Source organism: Carcharodon carcharias, chromosome 22 (genome assembly GCF_017639515.1).
Source record: "Carcharodon carcharias isolate sCarCar2 chromosome 22, sCarCar2.pri, whole genome shotgun sequence".
NCBI classification, from domain to species: domain Eukaryota; kingdom Metazoa; phylum Chordata; class Chondrichthyes; order Lamniformes; family Lamnidae; genus Carcharodon; species Carcharodon carcharias.
Genome location: NC_054488.1, coordinates 46,707,780 through 46,729,384, shown reverse-complemented (window position 1 = coordinate 46,729,384; position 21,605 = coordinate 46,707,780). Strand labels below are relative to the sequence as shown.

General features: G+C 40.4%; 1 protein-coding gene across 1 annotated transcript; it reads left to right on the top strand.

The window, feature by feature from the left end:
• The first annotated feature begins 4,527 nt into the window (after positions 1 to 4,527).
• LOC121293805 lies at positions 4,528 to 21,101 on the top strand. The gene is made up of 5 exons (XM_041217141.1): positions 4,528 to 4,688; positions 8,230 to 8,364; positions 13,701 to 13,780; positions 14,475 to 14,854; positions 16,014 to 21,101. The coding sequence occupies exons 2-5, from the start codon at positions 8,312 to 8,314 to the stop codon at positions 16,140 to 16,142; spliced, it is 642 nt and encodes a 213-aa protein (XP_041073075.1). The 5' UTR covers positions 4,528 to 4,688; positions 8,230 to 8,311; the 3' UTR covers positions 16,143 to 21,101.
• The last annotated feature ends 504 nt before the right edge of the window (positions 21,102 to 21,605 follow it).

Here is a 21,605-nt window from a genome sequence, read left to right as displayed (position 1 = left end):
CCCGAAGAATTGTTTTATTAGTCACCTCTCCTTATGGGTGGATCAGTTTTATCAAGACAGGTGACACTTTTTGAATTAAAATGAATTGACATCTGGGCAGATCAGACAGAAAGCAACTTGTTCCTTGTTGGGCAGGTTTTTACAGGCAGGGTACACCCATTACTAGCATGCACTTGTGTGGCAGGCAAAGGCATCTTGTGGGCTGTAATTTTTTTTTGCATATATTTGTTCATGGGATGTTGGTGTTGCTGGCTGGGCCAGCATTTATTGCCCATCCCTTGGGATTGAGTGGCTTGCTAGGCCATTTCAGAGGTCATTTTTAAGAGCCAACCACATTGCTGTGGCTGTGGGTCTGAAGTCACATGTAGGCCAGACCAGGTAAGGACAGTAGATTTTCTTCCCTATAGGGCATTTGTGAACCAGCTGGGTTTTTATGACAATCGATAATAGTTTAATAGTCATCATTAGACTTCTAATTCCAGATATTTTATTGAATTCAAATTTCATCACCTGCCATGGTGGGATTCGAACCCATGTCCCCAGAGAATTACCCTGGGTCTCTGGAGTACTAGCCCAGCAACAATACCACTAGTCTGTGTCTCCCCAATTACACAGCATGTATAGTACGGAAACAGGCCATTCAGCCCAACTATTCAATGCAAGTGTTGATGCTTCATCTGAGCCTCTAACTTTAAACATATCAGCAAAACCTATTCTTTTCTCCTTCATGTTTATCTAACTTACCCTTAAATAAATTTATGCCATTTGCCTCATTTACTTATGGCTGCAATTCCACGTTCTTATCGAACTCTAGGGAAAGAAGTTTCTCCTGAATTCCCTATTGGACTTGTTAGACTATCTTATTCTTATGATCCATACCTTTGGGTCCTCACACAAATAGAAGCATCTTCTCTATGTCTACTCTGAAACATTTTCATAATTTTAAAGATCTTTATCGCATTATCCCTCAGCCCTCATTTTTTTTTCTAAAGAGCCCTAGCCTGTTCAGTCTTTCCTGATAAGTATAGCATTTCAGTCTGATAACGTGCCTGTAAATCTGTATCTTTTGAGTGTCTCCATTTTCTTTCTATAAAAAGGAAACCAGAACTGCGTGCAGTACCCATAATAAATAATAAATAGACAGCAATTCGTCCCTTTGAACCTGTTCTGCCATTCAATAAAATGGTGACTGACCCCATCAGCTTCACCTTCCTGCACCAACTCCATAATCTCCTGATTCCTTTAGTATCCAAAAAATCTATGTGTATTTGTGCTGAATATATGCAATGTGAGCATCCACAATTCTGTGGGGTAGAGAATTCAAAAGACCCACAACCCTCTGGCCAAAGGATTTTCTTCTCATCTCAGTCCTAAATAGCTGACCTTGTGTCCTGAGACTGTAACCACTAAGTTCTAAACTCCCCAAATTTTCCAGCATCTACCATGCCAACTCCCTTAAGAATTTGATATGTCCCAAAGAGATCATCTCCCAAACTGCTAAACTTTCAGGAATATAGATCTGGTCTGTCAATCTCTTGCCATGGGACAATGTCCTTCTGCCAGGAGTCAGTCAAGTGATTCTACGTTACCCTCAGTAAGGCAAGGAGAGCATAATAGTACACAGTATCCCAGGTGCGGTTTCACCAAAGTCCTGTATAATTGTAGCAAGACTTCTTTAATACACGAATCCCTTTGTGATAAATGCTAACATACCATTTGCTTTACTAATTGCTTCTTGTATTTGCTGGTTAACTTCCTGTGACTCATTCACAAGGATATGCTGGTCCCTCTTAATACCAACATTTCTTGGTCTCTCACTATTTAAAATATGCTGCTTTTCTCTCTTTTCCAATTTGAAGAGCAGCAATTTATCTGCTTAACCTGTGGAATAGGGTAAGAAACCACAACCTACAATAACATCAGTAAAACTACCAATGCTAGTGGAGTCCAGAACTGTCAATTCTGGTTGGACATATTCCAGTTTTCATCTAATGGCCTCCCGCCTGCTCCACCCCACACTCCTGCCATTGGTCACACGCCATGTCAATCCTGGCACTGTTCTGTTTCCCACACCAATTGGAAAGAACACGCTTTGATACCTGATTGGATGATTCTTGACTGTTACTACATCCATCCTCTATTTCCAAAGTAGGTAAAGAAAATGTTAATAAAACCACCCATTTTATCCTGGTTGCTTGAGGATTAATCATTAATTTCTGGAGACTTTAATCCCGTAGTGCTTGTAACCCTGAGTCATCAATTTACTCCCCCTGTCCAAAAGCTACCTAAAGTGAACTCTCTTCCACAGACTTTTTGCCCCTTTGAGTCATTTTATCGACTTCCCTTGGACAGAGAAGTCCCCAGTCCTTCTCTTGCATCGAGACGCTTCACTTCTGACTCAATTTCCTATTTTTTAAAAAAGCGCCACGTGGACTAACGATCTTTTCTTCCTCAATCAGTTTCCAGCAATGGACCCACCATACCTGAATCCCCTCGCTGGCAATTCCTAACACCAGCTCTGAGAAGGAAGAAGGACTACCTGCCCACTGCCACCAATCTCTGGGGAGGTTTACTGACACATGCTGTGTTATTTTACTCTATTCACCTGCGCCACAATACAATTCCCCCCTTGATTTTTGGTGCTTGCAGACCTTGATTTGGGTTTAAGGCACTTTTTATTTGAAAAGTGATGTTAGTGCAGCCCAGAAGTTCACTCCACAATGGGAATTCTGAACATATCTCCTGACTCCGAAACATGTTTGCCCATCAGCCTCGTGCTCATTGCTTGTTAATAACATAAGGCAATCATGGCGACACCAGCTCTTAACATTTCACAACAGAGGCAAGTTCCCCGGCTTCTTTCTCTTCACCCACATTTTGTCAACTGCTGTTGACCTGAACATTACCGCCATTTCCGAAAAACAGCTGGCAATTCAGAACAGTAAACTTCAAACAGTCATAACAGTACAGAACGAGGCCATTCGGCCCACCGTGTCCGTGCTGGCAAAAGTCGACCCGACACAAGTTCAGCGGTGGTGATCCTTCACCCTTCATCGATCAGAATATTCATTGTAAAATCCACTAGTTCACTTTACTCACTAATATTTAGATTGATACTTGATATTGTTATTCACGATATTGATCACGAATATCCTGCACCCTGCTCATCGTACTATTATTGACTCCACTCTGTAACGAGCTTTACTCCCGATGCAACAAAAAACAAAAATATTGCAAACATTCAGCAAGTCAGGAAGACCTGATCCAAAGTTCAATTGAAATGCTAAAGTTTTGCACACGTGGTTGTATGTTTCAGTTCATGTTTCAGCTTTTTTATGTGATCACCTGTCTCACTCTACACGATCACTCTTCGTGTGAATGCTCACTCTCCACTTCCTATGACCTGAATTAAATTGAGTAAATTCTTGACATGGCCAGGGTAGATCCTCCTTCTCCTTCAGGTACTTCACCCCATTGGCGACCATGGACTTCAATTGGATTGGTCCATGATTATGCTTGGCAAAGTACTTCAGTGGTTTGCCGTTGCCTCCTGCAGTATGGCTGACCAGCTGCCATCAGGAATAATCGGAAGGATTTACAGGCTGATAATCAACCTGTTTGGCCACATTATGCATACACCTTCAGTGGCCATCAAGTCCTGAAGTGGGACTTGAACCCAGAGCTTCAGTCCCAGAGGAAGGGAAGCTCCCCCTGCCCCAGAAGACCTCCAAACCCAATATAATATAGTTACCAAAGGAGTTCCTAGCTCAGAACTTAAAATAGACATAGATCAGATTTGTAACAATTGTGACGATCCACAATGTAAAAAATGTAGAGGATGAAATGTTATAAATGTGAGGATTTGCACTAATGATAGGTATGGAGATGCTATAAGTATGTGGGATGTGTAATGTGGATTTGCAAATAAAATTATTTGTATAAAATTACGAGGGGCATAGATAGGGTAGACAGGAAGGATTTTTTCCCATTGGTGGAGGGATCAATAACCAGGGGGCATGGATTTAAAGAAAGGGGCAGGAGGTTTAGAGGGGATGTGAGGAAGAATTTTTTCACCCAGAGGGTAGTGGGAATCTGGAACTCTCTGCCTGAAAGGGTAGTAGAGGCAGAAACCCTCATAACATTTAAGAAGTATTTGGACGTGCACTTGCAATGCCATGGAATACAAGGCTATGGGCCTAGTGCTGGAAAATGGGATTAGAATTTTTAGGTACTTGTTTGACCGGCACAGACTCGATGGGCTGAAGGGCTTTATTTTGTGCTGTAGACCTCTATGACTCTATAAGTGTGAGGATTTTAATATGAGGTTTTGCATTGTTGAGTGTGAGATTTTGGAATGTGAGGATTTGTAATGTGAAGGTTTGTAGTGTTGAGTGTGAGGATTTGCAGTGTGAAGATTTGTAGTGCTGTAATGTGAGGATTTGCAATATGAGCATGTGGAGTGTTGTAATGTGAGTGCACGCAGTGCGGTAATGTGAGGAAGTTGTGTCCGGATGTGACGTTGGAGACGCCTGTTTCCGGCCGACGACGCAGCTGAAATTTGGGAGCATTGAGCGTTTGGAGCTGAGTGAGTGACTGGTGTTTGTCGGCAGTTCCGCTTCGGGGAGCCGGGATGAAAGGATACTTCACCGAAATATTTAGATTTACCGTGATTATTGGTACATAATCAGGTAATATAGTTTTAAATTGATTTTTAAAAATATTTTTATCATTTGAAATTACAGCGAAGTGCGCTGCGTTTTTTAAAAAATATCGTATTATGTCGCAGTTTGATATGTGTGGATTTTAATTCCAGTCTTATTTTCCTCACAAAAAAAATATTTATATATATATATTTCGGTGATAGTCTTTTTGATGATTAATGTCGTTTTTGGGCGCTTTCGATGGTGGGTGGGGTGCACTGCACATGCGCAGCACTCACGATCAGCAGACAAACAAACGGTTGGTGGGCGACGCCCGATTGGTTGGCCCGGAGCTCTGGGGTGGCGGCGGCGACGACGTCCGATTGGTTGGCCCGGAGCTCTGGGGTGGCGGCGGCGACGTCCGATTGGTTGGCCCGGAGCTTTGGGGTGGCGGCGGCGACGTCCGATTGGTTGGCCCGGAGCTCTGGGGTGGCGGCGGCGACGTCCGATTGGTTGGCCCGGAGCTCTGGGGTGGCGGCGGCGACGTCCGATTGGTTGGCCCGGAGCTCTGGGGTGGCGGCGGCGACGTCCGATTGGTTGGCCCGGAGCCCCGGGTTGGCAGGCCACTGACGTAAGATTGGATCCAGGAAGTTGCCCACTCTCCACCCCCCCCTGCTCCGCCCACCAGCACCACGATCAATGTTCGCTCAGGCTTGACCTTGCTCAGTGGAAAATACGCATTAATATGCTGAAACTCCTGACGGTGGCTGCTTTAGGTCTCACGACTGAGGCAGGGCAAATATGAGATGATTTTTAAATCCAGCAGCTCAACAACAGGATAGTTATTAAATGCCATGGGATTCAGAAATATTTAATGGAAACTTCATGGAACCTGAATAAGAATAGAAATGAAAGCAGCTGATGACAGTGTGGGGGAGAGGGAAGATAGCAATCTTTTTCAGCTGCCTCGTTAATTGAAAAGTTGCAGTGTGATCAGGGAAATTTGGGGATTTTTTTGGTGCCCACATGGATGTGCTCACCATAAGCATTGGGGACTTTGTCATTCAGTCAATGTAACTTTTGTTTTAACTAAGTGCCTCATTTTTCGTACTGACCACAATTTTGTGGCTGAGACCTACACTACACGGACGTCAGTGGTTCAAGAAAGCAGCTCATCCATCATCCCCTTTTCAAGGGTAATTAGGGGTGGGCAATAAATGCAGGCCTCACCAGTGGCACCCACAACCCATGAATGAATTAAAAAAGGTTCATTGTGCCTCTTAAGTTCTACTTGTAATCCTATGTTTCCAATTTAAATAACTGTCAAAGCATCATAAAGCTAATTTCAAACTTATTCCTTTTGAAAATGTTATTTTTTGGAATCTGAGGGAACTGCAAGGAATTCTTTAAATCGTTTATAAAGAAGAGAGCTGTATAAATTTCAATTAATTTGGTTGCAGGTGAATATATATTGAAAAGCTTTTGTACCTTAAAAATACTTCTGCTGTGGCTGCCTTTTAGAGGATTACTAGGAGACCTACTTCTGGGTCTCATTTTGCCAAAGACTTGGGGCATGGAGTGGTCATGGAAGTCAAACAAACTTGTTTTCTGGAAAACACATTGTCTCTTGTTGCTGGCCCTTCATACTAGCCCAGTGAGTCATGGTAACTAAGTGTAAAAAAAAACTTGTATCATACAAATCTAAAAAGCATCCTGTTTTAAACAAAATTAGTATGCTCTAAAACAGTTGGTGAAATAAAATGTTATTAAGCAAACAAGTAATAGGGTTATCTATATACCTGAAATAAGATGAATTTGTCCTGCCTGGATGAGTGCAGCTCCCACAACACTCAAGCTGGACACCGTCCAGGACAAAGCAGCCCCGCTTGGTCAGCACCCCGTCTGCAAACATTCAGCTTCACCACCGATGCGCAGTAGCAGCAGTGTGTACCATCTACAAGTTGCACTGCAGAAATTCACCGAGGCTCCTTAGACAGCACATTCCAAGCCCACAACCACTACCATCTAGAAGGGCAGCAGATAGATGGGAACACTGCCACCTGGAAGTTCCCCTCCAAGTCAGTCACCTTCCTGACTTGGAAACGTATCGTATTTCCTACACTGTCACTGGTTCAAAATCCTGAAACTCCCTCCCTAATAGCAATGTGGGTGACCTACACCACATTGACTGCTGCGGTTCAAGAAGGCAGCTCACTACCACCTTCTCAGGGACAATTTGGGATGGGCAATAAATTCTGGTCTAGCCAGCGAAGCCCACATCCCATGAATGAATAAAAATAAGCCTTTGTATGTCCAAGCTCCCTCTTTTTGAAGGAAGTTTTTAATATATTGCTACTCGATTGCAAAAATTCTTATCAAAATAGTGTTAAAATTCCACTTGACTTTAGATTGTACTATGTGGCAAGGTCGCGAGAACATTCTTAAATTTGAGGCTCTAGAAAATGAGGGGGACAAAATCCAGGGTGGTGTGGTGATGATCTGAAATGCATTCCTGAAGGGTGATGGAAGCAAGCTCAATAGAAACTAAAGGAATTGGATAAAAATTTCTGGGGGGGAAAGAATAATTTATAGGTTTTTAGGGAAAGGGTGGGTGGATTAACTGGAGAGGCTATTTTCTCCTGTGCTTTAGGATTATAATTTCTATTCGAGAAACCAAAACTATTAGAAATTAAAATAATAAATCTTGAATATTGTCCTGCATAATTATTGCACCAATTCGGTGAATGCAATTTGCTATAATTGGGGAAAGCTAATATCAAAAGTTATCCATATTAACCTGTGGCTTGTTGGGATATTTACTGGTTTGTGCCAAATTTGCTTGAATTAATCTAGGCTAAAATTTGCAGAATTCCAAGCTGGACTAAAATGCCATTCTTATAAATCAGCAGCTGATGAGATGATTATTGTTACATTAAAATGACAAGTTGTGGTTGCATTCCTGAACATTGTGATTAAGCGAAACGTCATTGAGTGAATCGTGGGTTCACACATGAATCAGTGTTAAAACCAGTTACGTTCCTTCGGACATTTCTCACCCAGTTTAAAAAAAATATGCATTGAAATACTGCACCAAACACATACAGCACTGTACATTCCTAGATGAAATAACTTGGAAAACAAAATACATCGTTAAATTTAAAAGAAATACAACATACAAATTCTTCTAATTTTAGTTAATGTCCTTGCCTCTACACTGCACTTAAATTGACCAGACTCCATCTAGTGGCTGAGGTTTATCTGTGCAGTTGGCTGCTGCTACCTGCACTGACCAACTTGTGCCACTAGATGGAACCCAGGACTTAGGTTTAGGAGCGAAGTCAGGAGCAAATGAAAATAACCTGAGGGCTCGGGCAAGAGCAGAGGCTAGGAGGAAAAATGGGGGGAGTGGGAGGATAGTTATCAAGGCTGGAGGGGACTGAAGGCAAAGGTGAAAAGTGCTTTGAAGTATTTTTCTACCTTGGAGATGCAACACAAATGTGAATAGTTACTATTTAATTGTATTTGACGTGTTCCTGCACATGGGGCAGATTCTAAATTTGTGCTTCTATCCTACTTGCCTATTCTGCAGGGTGGTGTAACTATTTCTGTGAGTTATCCTTTCCTGCTTGGTTCGTTGAGCTACAGTTTTTCCAACTGCATTTGAAAGAAGTATGACTGCTGCTGTGAAACAGGTTCCTTTGACTCCCCTTGTACAACAAAGCTGGTAAGTGTTTTGACTTCAATTTCAAATGAAAGGGCATGCATGTTGTCAAGAGGAAAAAGCCATTTGGTCCAATGTGTTATGTTAAACATGGTAAGGCATAATCTTTTCAGTAAGTGGATGATTTTGAGTTCTAATCCAGTCGAACCAAGTGCGTCTCCAACAAGGGTGGAGAGAGATCTGCCTGCTTGCATTTCTACTTCCCCTTGTCTTTCTATCTCCTTACCCCCCCAAGCCCAGGGAATGTAGGGGCAGGTTTGAATTTTTGTTGCTGCACAGGCTGAATTTGAGTTACCTGTGAATAGGACAAGGGTTGAACATGGGACTCTACTGTTCTATCCCATTCTCAAATCTTCTGCCCCATCTTGTCTTCTGGAAGAATGATTTGTATTTAGTTTCACAAATTCCCACATCTAAATGCCGAGATGTCTATCCTTCATATGTAAACTTGCACAAAGCATGTTAACATGGACTCTGGGAAGCAATACTGCGGAACTTCACTCGCATCCATACACTGACACTTGCTGGAACGTAATCAGGATCCCTGAGGACATTGAAGTCAACTGTAGTCTTGCCTGTTCCCTGAAGTACACAACTTCTTGCCAGATTTGATAATCTTCCCATTTTCATTCTACTCAGCAAGCCATAAATACTCTTCTGTACCTAGTACAACAAGAATTGACAGGAAGAAAGGACCTTAGAAATTGATAACCTTTTGAAACTTATTTGCGAATGGGAGAACTTCTATTTGACAGGATTTATCAAGGCACTGATTTTATAAAGTCCTGGATACAGTGAAGAAAGTAAAGACAGAAAATGTTGCAGAGCTAATTATTAGATGGATTAAACCAAATTCCATTATTTTTGTATGAAATCCTTGGATATTTGCAAGAATGGGCTTGCGTTCCCTGAGTCCATCTCTCTGCAATTTGAGGCACTGATTTGATGACTGAACAGCTAATAATCTATTACATGGGATTTTTTTTTTGTTGTTGGAACATCAGTGTTCTGTTCAACAATTCAATCTTCTGTGAAAACTGCAAACGTTTGTGAAGAGTGATTCAATCTTTTTAAATTTTCTTTTGTTTCTGTGTTCTTGTAAGTTAGTAACTGTGGGGAATGACCAGTTAATTAACTGGCGATCATAACTTGCAAGGCACAATGCTCCAGTGGTTGCTATGTTGGATTCGACCTAGGAACAGGCAGGTCCCTGTTGGGATGTTTTGATGGGTTTCTCAGATCGGTTCAAGGGTCAGTGAACAGTTAGTTGACAGCAATTGGAGGAAAAAGTGGCTAGCTGCATACAGCTGAAGTGCTGCTGTTAGGCCTGAGGACCTGAAGGCTCAGAAGCCCGCGGGGAGCTAAGATTGCGGCAGGTGTCACTGGCTCCATACTGCTGGGCAGTTAAGGCTCAGGAAGCCCCAGCAACTCAGTGAAGCCATAAGGAAGCTGTCTGCTGAAGAGATGGCAATTGGGGCAAAGGAAGGCAAAGGGGTTCTCTTCTAGGCAGCTTGAGACCTAGTATTGTACCAGTGATTAGATACTGGAGTGCCAACTTGTGAATCCTGTGGGATGCAGTTTTGGGAGAAGCGATTGAGCAACTGCAAGGTGAGGCAGTCTGAGTTGGGATGGCTTTTGAGGGAAATTGGAAGCCAGATCTTTGAAAAAGAAGAGCTGAAATCCCTCGATGGAGATGGTTTTAAATAATTTTTGACTCATTGACATCTGGGTGTGTTGCTGCAAAATTCGTGGGATCTGTCTTTGTTGTGTCTGCTGTTCAGTGTGCAGTTTGTGGTGTGTTTGACCATGGTTTGCCTGTTAATTCATGTTTGCATGTTAATTCTGGATGTTAAGAGTATAAGATAGTACTTACAGTTTGTTGACGTGTGTGTGTGTTCGTTCTGGTCTGGGATTGCAACAGAAGTTTAAAAAGTACAAGCTCTTGTGCTCAACAACAGACTGTATGAAACAGTAATATACATAAGAATAAATGTTATCCCTGGAAGTGACTGGCTTGACTATGGCGACCAGAATTAAGAATACTGATCTCTACAGGATACCAGCTAGCGTCTGAGCTGCTGAAGAACTGCTTGTAAAAAAAAAAACAAATCTGCTTTTATTTTTTTTAAGTGACTTCTACCCCGGTTTTAAACTTCTGCCACCAGAAACCTATTGTTTACAAATAGAGGTTTTTGAACATTTAATACATCTGAAGATAAAGCTCTTTGAATAAATTGGAAGAATGCTACTTAGGAATAATTTTTAAAAGTATTAACATGCTATTACAAGGAACTGAAGCTATCTTGAGGAGTTCGGTATTTTCCATGTCTTGCTGACTTATCCGAAAGTGAAACTGAACTGTCTCATGAACTGACATCTCTGCTTCATCTGTTTTAAACTTGTTTTCACCCGAAGATGACCTGAAAAGTTGCTGCAATGTTTGACCTGTTCATGTTAAGTCCAGCAGGCTGTGATAGGCTAAACAGTGCCATCTACAGAAGTCCTCTGAAGATGAAGCATTTCAAAGAGAAAGAAAAGCCAGAAAAAGTACTTGCAGTATTTGAGTTGGTGGTAAGACTGTGCTCTGCTAAATCTACATTGGTTATACATGGATAAATTTGAGTATTGGAAAGCATGTGATTCTCTGGACCCCTCCTACTCTTACCAACTATGACCCTCTTGCAAAACAACTTGCCTCCATAATTCACCTCCCAAATGCAATTGGGTTTCCTCCATATCACTGAAATGGTCCTAACCAAAGTTATGAGAAGCTTTTTGTGATTAGTGCATTCCCCTCCTCGGTAACCTCCCTGCCCTCAGTTGGTCCCACCTTTGCCTACCCCGTGCAGATTTGGAGTTTTCACCTTTTTACAGTGTCCCCAAAGAACCACTCTTGTTTCCCTGGCACTGTCATTCACTTGTCAGCTTCCAAGTGTGCTCTGATCTCCAACTCTCGCTGTCTGCTTCTCTTTGACCATTGGGGCAGTGCAAGAGTAGACCACTTGTCCAATACAGCCTTAGATAAGTTGCAGTTTCTTCTAGCTAAACAGTGAAGATCAAAGCCATCATCTTCAGTTCTCATCAGCAAGTCCATTTTCCTCCTGGCTACTATCTTGGGCTTAGCCAGACTGTACATAGCTTCTTGTCCTATTTGGAAAGTTGAATTTCTGACTCTTATCCTGTCAATCACAAAAACTAACTGCTTCCACCTCTGTAATACCTCTTCCTCCAACCCACAGCCTCTGAGTTCCTTATCCATGCCTATGCACCATCCCAACTTGGTCATTTCAGTGTTCACCTGGCTAGCCACTCAACATCCCAATTCTAAACCATAGCTCATCGAAAGATCTACCTATGACCTACCCTTGCTCTCATCACTCATCTTCATTGACCTGTATTGTTTCCTGGCCCTCACTGCCTCAGGTTTAAATCTCGTCCTTGATTGTGTTTTAATTCCCCTTATGGCCTTTCTCCCATCTCTCCTCTCTCTCTCCCCCAAGAACTTGCTCTTCTGTCTTCGGCCTTTTGTGTTGCCCTCCCTTTATGCCCCACTTTTTTTAAACTGTGCCTTCAGGTTCTTAAGCCACACACTTAAGAAACCCTCTGCCTCTATCTCATCTCCTTTTGAGACCATCCTTAAAACCAAGCCCTGATAAAGCTTGGTTACTTCCTAATCCTCTTGTTCCTTTTCTATTTATTTGATTGTCTGTCTAGTTATGTTAAAATGCTATAGAATTTCTAGCTCTCTTCATATTTGGAATTTTTCAGTCTGAAATATTAAAGTGTCCTTACAAAATTGCCTTGTAAATAGGTTTCATGTATGACCTCACAGTTTTATGGTTTATTCCTGTCACACACACACGCACACAAGCAGTTGTTAACAGAAAATTATGTTTATTTAAAGTATATTCATGGTAATCAAGGGAATATTAATTCACCATTAGGGCTGTAAAAATGTTCTGATCTTGGTTCTATTCATGTTTGGTGTTGAATATATTTTTGCCTAACCTTTAGTGTACCTGTTCCATTTTGTTTTAACTTACTGCCTAAACAAAGCAGCCTTTATGCTCCCAGTGCCACTAATTTGAGGGGGCAAGTTTAAGGAGAGATAGTAAACACCATCCTTTTTTTGTTCCCCTCCACGCTCCACGTTAAGATGAAACGTAATGCTGTAAAACACTGAAAACCCTGACATTTTTAGCACAATTGCAGCAAATTGTACTGTCTCTCAACCCTGAAACTTGGCACCACTATTTGCTATCTTACAATGAAGACAAAGATGAAATGATTATTACTGCAGATTTGAATATTGCACTGAACTTTTAGAATGAATATAATTGGTGTCACTGGACATGCTGCTTTAGGCTGGTAGTAGATAATCCAGTTTCATTGGAAATAATTGATCAGTTTAGTCCTGTTTTGGGTGGTGATGAGGGTTGAGAAACTGGTGTAGTTCTGCTGCTGTCCTAAGTTTACAACTTTCATTTTTGGTAATCTGAGACAGCAAATTCACTTATTATATCACTCTTATTCCAAGTATGCCGAACTCCCAACGCATTCTAATTCTGTTTAAGAATAGAAATGTTTAGGAGCATGAACTCCACTGTTGGGAGAGTATAGACTTAAAACTATATGGCTCCTACTTTTATTAAGCATGAATAGAAGTGGGATCAGTGAATATTTTGAGCATGAATATTGTCTTAATTTTGTAAGAGTGCTGCACTATCTGTAATTATTCTGTCATACTGATGAACATTTTGTGTACAATGAATAAAAACTTCTGGGTGTCAAAGACCACTATACTCTTTTTTTATTGTGACAGTGGATTTGTGTGATAATTCTGGATGCTGTCAGCGCACTATTGTTCACATCCAAACATAGTTAACTCAACACTGGGAATGAGCCACACCCAATTTGGTTTGTGTTTTTTGAGCTAGTTTTGTCCAGTTCCAAGCAGATGAAATGAGGTCTCGAAGTGAGTTCTTGGCGTTATGTGATACTTCTAGTATGCCCAAGATCTAAAGGAACAAAGCAAATACAGTAGATTTGCTTCATGATCACAATAATTGAAAGGTAATCTTATTTGATCTTAGCATCCAATCTCAAAATGAGAACGTCACACAGCCTACCTTTGACTTGTTGACTTAGGTTTGTTCTCATAAGCTATTTAGAATCCACGATTGTTTTACATTATGAAATAACATTTTATGATCACTTTGAATCAGTTCATGTCCTTGTGTATACTGATAGAATTCAAATATTCTAGTGTTTGACTTGAGCAATTTCACCTGTTTGTGTGTAGTATAGCATATGTAAATTTTTATTTTTGACTTCCTTAGGAAGGACCGTAGTGAAAATATCACAGGACAAGAGCCAGGAGATCAATCTTGCATAACTGACTTCTGCAATCTGACACCAGGTAAAAGATTTCATTTATGCAAATTATTATTGTGTATGGGCTAAAACCAGCTTTTTACATCTTTTTGCACCCTCAATTGTAGAGAGAAACATTCTCTTGTTTTTCTACTTTTATTTTTTCCTCCATATTGCAATGTTCTCTGCATGAGTGGTAGGTAGTCACTTCAGATCTCCTTTTAACAGGAGCTTGGTTTTCAATTTCATGAGCACATCTGTCTGTTTGGCTAGCTTGCTCACTTTTTGTTTATCTCCCACCCAACTACCCAGGGAATATGTTCTTATTGTACGTTCCCTGACCCCAGCTCTTTCATGTCCTTTCCTGAAGATGGTTTAAAATTGTGTTGGAGTTTAGATCTGCTTGTGCCAGCAACCTCTTTGCAAAATGGCTGCTTTTGTAATTGGTTCAGTCATCAGTATTCCCCATTTGGGATGGTGTCAAGTGAAATCTGCTCTACATATGTTCCTTGCCGGTATCACTAGATGACAGAAGGAGACAGGCTTTGGTTTTTTTCCCTTCTCTATACCCACAGCTCATCTCTTGATTGCTTTCCTAGCTAAAATTGGCTAGCTCAGAGCACAAAATGATCAAACTGAAATCTTTCTAAATTGCTTATCTCCAGCACCATTTTATCTAGTGTATTTAGCCACTGAATAGGTATTTGATTTCAGTTATTGATAACTCTTATTTAATCTAGGCGGAAAGTATCTACAACTGGTAACAAAAAATGTGAACACCCACAAAGGAAAGCTTATACCTCTTCGTAAGGGCTTGCCAATTATAATTGGAGACCTGGATGATACAGTTTATTGGGGAAGGCCTGACATGCTTAAATGTTGGGAGGATCTCTACCTGCCGCAGAGAATGGAGATGGTGGTCCTGGGTACCATTGATGGTTATCCGTCCCTAGCTCCAGGGCTTCAACTTGTCATTCTCGCTGGAAAAGATGGTCCAGTATTTGCCTATGAAGAGGAAATGTTGCACAAAATTGCCAATAATTTAAAGCAGCTCTTTACGGAAGGCGTGACATTCCCTGGAACTGAAATCTATGAATATGGCAGAGGTTTCAGGCCAAAGGTAAATAAAGTTTTATGGTGACATTAGGGTTCTGTTTTCTTGTGTGCTAAAATTCAGCATGGTATTGTGAAGACAACAATATTGAAAACAAGGCTCACCGTAAGCCATGAAAGTTCCTTTTTTGAGCAAGGAACCTCTGAACCATTAAACACGTGGCTTTATCTTTTGCATAAACAGTTATATGTCCTTCATTATAAATGATTGAATGACACTATTTGTTTTGAGATCTGTGATTAGCATGAACATTTAATATTTCTGCATTTAGCAGATGTACTTTGCAGTATGGCAGCTTTAACTCGCCATTGACAGAATATAATAAATGGAGTTTGCTGCAAGCAAGTGCTCATAATGCAAAACAAGCTCCCAACACTGATTGGGATCTTTGTGGAATTAATCCCAGAGTTACCCTTGCTTAAGTGTTATTGGGTTTTTGCTTTGTTGCTATTTTGTACTCCTAAAAGCTGTGGCAGAAAATACCTAATCAATTCTTTCACTGGATGTGGGTATTGCTGGTACGGCCAGCATTTTTTTTTTTATTGCCCATCCCTAATTGCTGTTGAGAAATTGGTGGTGAGCCGCCCTCTCAAACTGCTTCAGTCCGTCTGGTGTAGATACACCTTGGCCCCGTTGAGCAGGGAATGCCAGGATTTTGACCCAGTGACAGTGAAGGAACAGCAATAATAGTTTCAAGTCAGGATGTTGTGTGGCTTGGAGGGGAACTTAGAGGTGGTGGTGCTCCTATGCATCTGCTGCCCTTGTCCTTCTAAGTGGCAGAGGTCACGAGTTTGAAAGGTGCTTTTGAAGAAGTTTTGCTGAGTTGCTGCAGTGCATCTTGTAGATGGTACACACTGCTATCACTGTCAGTGGCAGAGGGAGTGGGTGTTGAAGGTATTGGGGTGCCAGACAAGCAGGCTATTTTGTCCTAGATGATGTTGAGCTTCTTGGTGTTCGAGCTCACCGTGCTTTGGCTGATTCTTCCATTTTTTTTTTGCAATAACATTTAAACTTCATGGAGCTGACGGTTTTGCTGATGATGTATCTTCTACAGTATGCCTGGAGCTAAAGTATTTATAATGATATGAATTCTTGTCCGTAATCTCCAACTCGCATAATACAATAGCTGTAAAGATGTAACTAATAACTGTTCCAATTATTTCAGACTAATGAAGAATACCAATCAGCCCTGAAGGAAGCAGGATTGGAAAAGATTTCTCAGGACACTAGGGATTTCATTAGCAAGAATGCAGCTGAAATGAAGCAACTGATTGATGATTTGAATTTCTTGTAATTTCTTGGTCTTTGAGTGGCGAACTCGGTTACCGTACTAATCGAAGAAGGTTGGTGTCAATCACCACCGCAGGACATCCCAACCGGTTTAATGCCTTTTTTGGAAGTGCAGTGTTCAGTTTGTGCACAGCTACTTATTCTAATGTGAAAATGACCATGTTAGAATTGATTTTTGAAGGATTATTTCCTTGTTGCACTTAAATGGTGACTGAGAAACTGAGGCCGCACTTGCTCATATGTCTCATGTCAAAGACTCCGCCTCTGACAGAGCAACACTAACAGTGTTACTCTGGAATACTTACATTCCTGTTTATACAACTCCCTTCCAACCTGATGGAGGAAAGGGTTGATACGCAAGCTGGCTTTATTCCAGGATAACCAGTCATGAATTTTAAATATTTTAGTTGTTTTTGCTGTCTTATTTTCTTCCCCCTTTATTTTTGCAATTTTTATTGCTAATTGAAATATCTCTTTATTTTCCCTTTTATTTTTGAGACTCTGCATTTTTCACATTTTAATCCGAAAATGGGATTTGCCTTGTCTAATTGACAGTAGCCTTGAGTCCTTTTGCATTGAGGTTTAGGGTGACTTGATCAGGTTTTTATGGACCACACTCGACGTGCAATTGCTTGAAGTTCTTGTATGGCTTCATGGCAGCTTTTGTGAGGTATTATTGCAATATGTATCACTGAAAACAGACGTTGAAGCTTTTCGTCTTGCACTGCGACTGCTGACTGCAAGACGAAGCTTTGTGCCGTTTTTGTAAGTGATATTTGAATTATGTCCGATCAAACAAACAGCCTCAAGAAGGTGTGCACCCAAGGAAAAGATTTCATTTTGTTTAGATAAAATTCAATTGGTCTTTTGAAATAGTTGTGAAATTATACACCTGATGGGCACCCAAGGTAAAGATTTCATTTTGTTTAGCTAAAATTCAATCAGCCCTTTGAGATACCTGTGAAATTAAGCACCCAAGTCTGCGATTTGAATTTTAGCTAAAAATGAATCAGCCCCTTGAGATACCAGTGAAATTAAGCACCCGAGTGTGGGATTTAATTTTGTTTAGCTAAAATTTAATCGGCCCTTTTGAGGTACCTGTGAAATTAAGCACCCAAGTGTGCGATTTCATTTTGTTGAGCTAAAATTCAATCAGCCCTTTGAGAAGCTTGTGAAATTAAGCACCCAAGTGTGCACCCAAGTGTGCGATTTCATTTTGTTTAGCTAAAATTCAATCAGCCCTTTGAAATACTTGTGAAATTAAGCACCCAAGTGTGCAATTTCATTGTATTTTAGCTAAATAAAATCAGCCCTTTGAGATGCCTGTGAAGTTAAGCACCCAAGTGTGCGATTTCATTTTGTTTAGCTAAAATTCAATCAGCCCTTTGAGATGCCTGTGAAATTAAGCACCCAAGTGTGCGATTTCATTATATTTAGCTGAAATTCAATCAGCCCTTTGAGATGCCTATGAAATTAAGCACCCAAGTGTGCACCCAGGTGTGCAATTTCATTTTGTTTAGCTAAAATTGAATTGGCCCTTTGAGATGCCTGTGAAATTAAGCACCCAAGTGTGTGATTTCATTTTGCTTAGCTAAAATTCAATCAGCCCTTTGAGATGCCTGTGAAATTAAGCACCCAACTGTGTGATTTCATTTTGTTTAGCTAAAATTCAATCAGCCCTTTGAAATACCTGTGAAATTAAGCACCCGTGTGTGATTTCATTGAATTTTAGCTAAACAAAATCAGCCCTTTGAAATACCTGTGAAATTAAGCACCCAAGTGTGCGATTTCATTATATTTAGCTGAAATTCAATCAGCCCTTTGAGATGCCTGTGAAATTAAGCACCCAAGTGTGCACCCAGGTGTGCAATTTCATTTTGTTTAGCTAAAATTGAATTGGCCCTTTGAGATGCCTGTGAAATTAAGCACCCAAGTGTGTGATTTCATTTTGTTTAGCTAAAATTCAATCAGCCCTTTGAAATACCTGTGAAATTAAGCACCCAAGTGTGCGATTTCATTTTGTTTAGCTAAAATTCAATCAGCCCTTTGAGATACCTGTGAAATTAAGCACCCAAGTCTGCGATTTGAATTTTAGCTAAACAAAATGAATCAGCCCCTTGAGATACCAGTGAAATTAAGCACCCGAGTGTGGGATTTAATTTTGTTTAGCTAAAATTCAATCAGCCCTTTGTGATGCCTGTGAAATCAAGCACCCAAGTGTGCGATTTCATTTTGCTTAGCTAAAATTCAATCAGCCCTTTGAGAAGCTTGTGAAATTAAGCACCCAAGTGTGCACCCAAGTGTGCGATTTCATTTTGTTTAGCTAAAATTCAATCAGCCCTTTGAAATACTTGTGAAATTAAGCACCCAAGTGTGCAATTTCATTGTATTTTAGCTAAATAAAATCAGCCCTTTGAGATGCCTGTGAAGTTAAGCACCCAAGTGTGCGATTTCATTTTGTTCAGCTAAAATTCAATCAGCCCTTTGAGAAGCTTGTGAAATTAAGCACCCAAGTGAGCGATTTCATTTTGTTTAGCTAAAATTCAATCAGCCCTTTGAAATAATTGTGAAATTAAGCACCCAAGTGTGCAATTTCATTGAATTTTAGCTAAATAAAATCAGCCCTTTGAGATGCCTGTGAAGTTAAGCACCCAAGTGTGCGATTTCATTTTGTTTAGCTAAAATTCAATCAGCCCTTTGAGATGCCTGTGAAATTAAGCACCCAAGTGTGCACCCAGGTGTGCAATTTCATTTTGTTTAGCTAAAATTGAATTGGCCCTTTGAGATGCCTGTGAAGTTAAGCACCCAAGTGTGCGATTTCATTTTGTTTAGCTAAAATTCAATCAGCCCTTTGAGAAGCTTGTGAAATTAAGCACCCAAGTGTGCACCCAAGTGTGCGATTTCATTTTGTTTAGCTAAAATTCAATCAGCCCTTTGAAATACTTGTGAAATTAAGCACCCAAGTGTGCAATTTCATTGAATTTTAGCTAAATAAAATCAGCCCTTTGAGATGCCTGTGAAGTTAAGCACCCAAGTGTGCGATTTCATTTTGTTTAGCTAAAATTCAATCAGCCCTTTGAGATGCCTGTGAAATTAAGCACCCAAGTGTGCACCCAGGTGTGCAATTTCATTTTGTTTAGCTAAAATTGAATTGGCCCTTTGAGATGCCTGTGAAATTAAGCACCCGAGTGTGCAATTTCATTTTGTTTAGCTAAAATTCAATCAGCCCTTTGAGATGCCTGTGAAATTAAGCACCCAAGTGTGTGATTTCATTTTGTTTAGCTAAAATTCAATCAGCCCTTTGAAATACCTGTGAAATTAAGCACCCGTGTGTGATTTCATTGAATTTTAGCTAAACAAAATCAGCCCTTTGAAATACCTGTGAAATTAAGCAGCCAAGTGTGCGATTTCATTTTGCTTAGCTAAAATTCAATCAGCCCTTTGAGATGCCTGTGAAATTAAGCACTCAAGTGTGCGATTTCATTATATTTAGCTGAAATTCAATCAGCCCTTTGAGATGCCTGTGAAATTAAGCACCCAAGTGTGCACCCAGGTGTGCAATTTCATTTTGTTTAGCTAAAATTGAATTGGCCCTTTGAGATGCCTGTGAAATTAAGCACCCAAGTGTGTGATTTCATTTTGTTTAGCTAAAATTCAATCAGCCCTTTGAGATGCCTGTGAAATTAAGCACCCAAGTGTGTGATTTCATTTTGTTTAGCTAAAATTCAATCAGCCCTTTGAAATACCTGTGAAATTTAGCACCCAAGTGTGCGATTTCATTTTGTTTAGCTAAAATTCAATCAGCCCTTTGAGATACTTGTGAAATTAAGCACCCAAGTCTGCGATTTGAATTTTAGCTAAACAAAATGAATCAGCCCTTTGAGATACCTGTGAAATTGAACGCCTGAATAAAATCAAAGCGTGCAGCCAAGGTAAAGATTTTGTTTTGTTGAGCTAAAATTCAATCAGCCCTTTGAAATACCTGTGAAATTAAGCACCCAAGTGTGCGATTTCATTGAATTTTAGCTAAACAAAATCAGCCCTTTGAAATACCTGTGAAATTAAGCACCCGATTGTGCACCCAAGTGTGCGATTTCATTTTGTTTAGCTAAAATTCAGTTGGCCCTTGAGATACCTATGAAATTAAGCACCCGATTGTGCACCCAAGTGTGCGATTTCATTTTGTTTAGCTAAAATTCAGTTGGCCCTTGAGATACCTATGAAATTAAGCACCCGATTGTGCACCCAAGTGTGCGATTTCATTTTGTTTAGCTAAAATTCAATCAGCCCTTTGAGATACTTGTGAAATTAAGCACCCAAGTCTGCGATTTGAATTTTAGCTAAACAAAATGAATCAGCCCTTTGAGATACCTGTGAAATTGAACGCCTGAATAAAATCAAAGTGTGCAGCCAAGGTAAAGATTTTGTTTTGTTGAGCTAAAATTCAATCAGCCCTTTGAAATACCTGTGAAATTAAGCACCCAAGTGTGCGATTTCATTGAATTTTAGCTAAACAAAATCAGCCCTTTGAAATACCTGTGAAATTAAGCACCCAAGTGTGCGATTTCATTTTGTTTAGCTAAAATTCAGTTGGCCCTTGAGATACCTATGAAATTAAGCACCCGATTGTGCACCCAAGTGTGTGATTTCATTTTGTTTAGCTAAAATTCAATCGGCCCTTTGAGATACCTGTGAAATTGAACGCCTGAATAAAACCAAAGTGTGCAGCCAAGGTAAAGATTTTGTTTTGTATCTCTAAAATTCAATCAGCCCCTTGAGATGCCTGTGAAATTAAGCACCCAAGTGTGTGATTTCATTTTGTTTAGCTAAAATTCAATCGACCCTTTGGGATACCTGTGAAATTAAGCACCCAAGTGTGCGGTTTCATTTTGTTGAGCTGAAATTCCATCGGCCCTTTGAAATACCTGTGAAATTGAACGCCTGAATAAAACCAGAGTGTGCAGCCAAGGTAAAAATTTTGTTTTGTTGAGCTAAAATTCAATCGACCCTTTGAAATACTTGGGGAATTGAACTCCTAATGGAACTACAAAATTAAAATGACTGAATTTGTTTAAATATATATAGATCACACTTGGCACTTTGGACTTGGCTGGTGTCTGCACATCACCAAGAATATTCCCAGCTTCAAAGCATGATTGGCAGTTACAACCTTGTAGTTCTTACCTGATTTAGCTAAGTGAAAATTTGAGACCAGGAGATGACACTGAGCAGTCAGCATTTCTACTTAAATAAAAACAAAAAAACTGCGGATGCTGGAAATCCAAAACAAAAACAGAATTACCTGGAAAAACTCAGCAGGTCTGGCAGCATCGGCGGAGAAGAAAAGAGTTGACGTTTCGAGTCCTCATGACCCTTCGACAGAACTTGAGTTCGAGTCCAGGAAAGAGCTGAAATATAAGCTGGTTTAAGGTGTGTGTGTGGGGGGCGGAGAGATAGAGAGACAGAG

Bases quoted from the DNA above. Each gene is read 5' to 3' on its own strand.
- LOC121293805 (XM_041217141.1), top strand. From the start codon at position 8,312: ATGACTGCTGCTGTGAAACAGGTTCCTTTGACTCCCCTTGTACAACAA. The intron at 13,781-14,474 runs GTAAAAGATTTC...TATTTAATCTAG, and splicing joins CTTCTGCAATCTGACACCAG to GCGGAAAGTATCTACAACTG. The intron at 14,855-16,013 runs GTAAATAAAGTT...CAATTATTTCAG, and splicing joins GCAGAGGTTTCAGGCCAAAG to ACTAATGAAGAATACCAATC.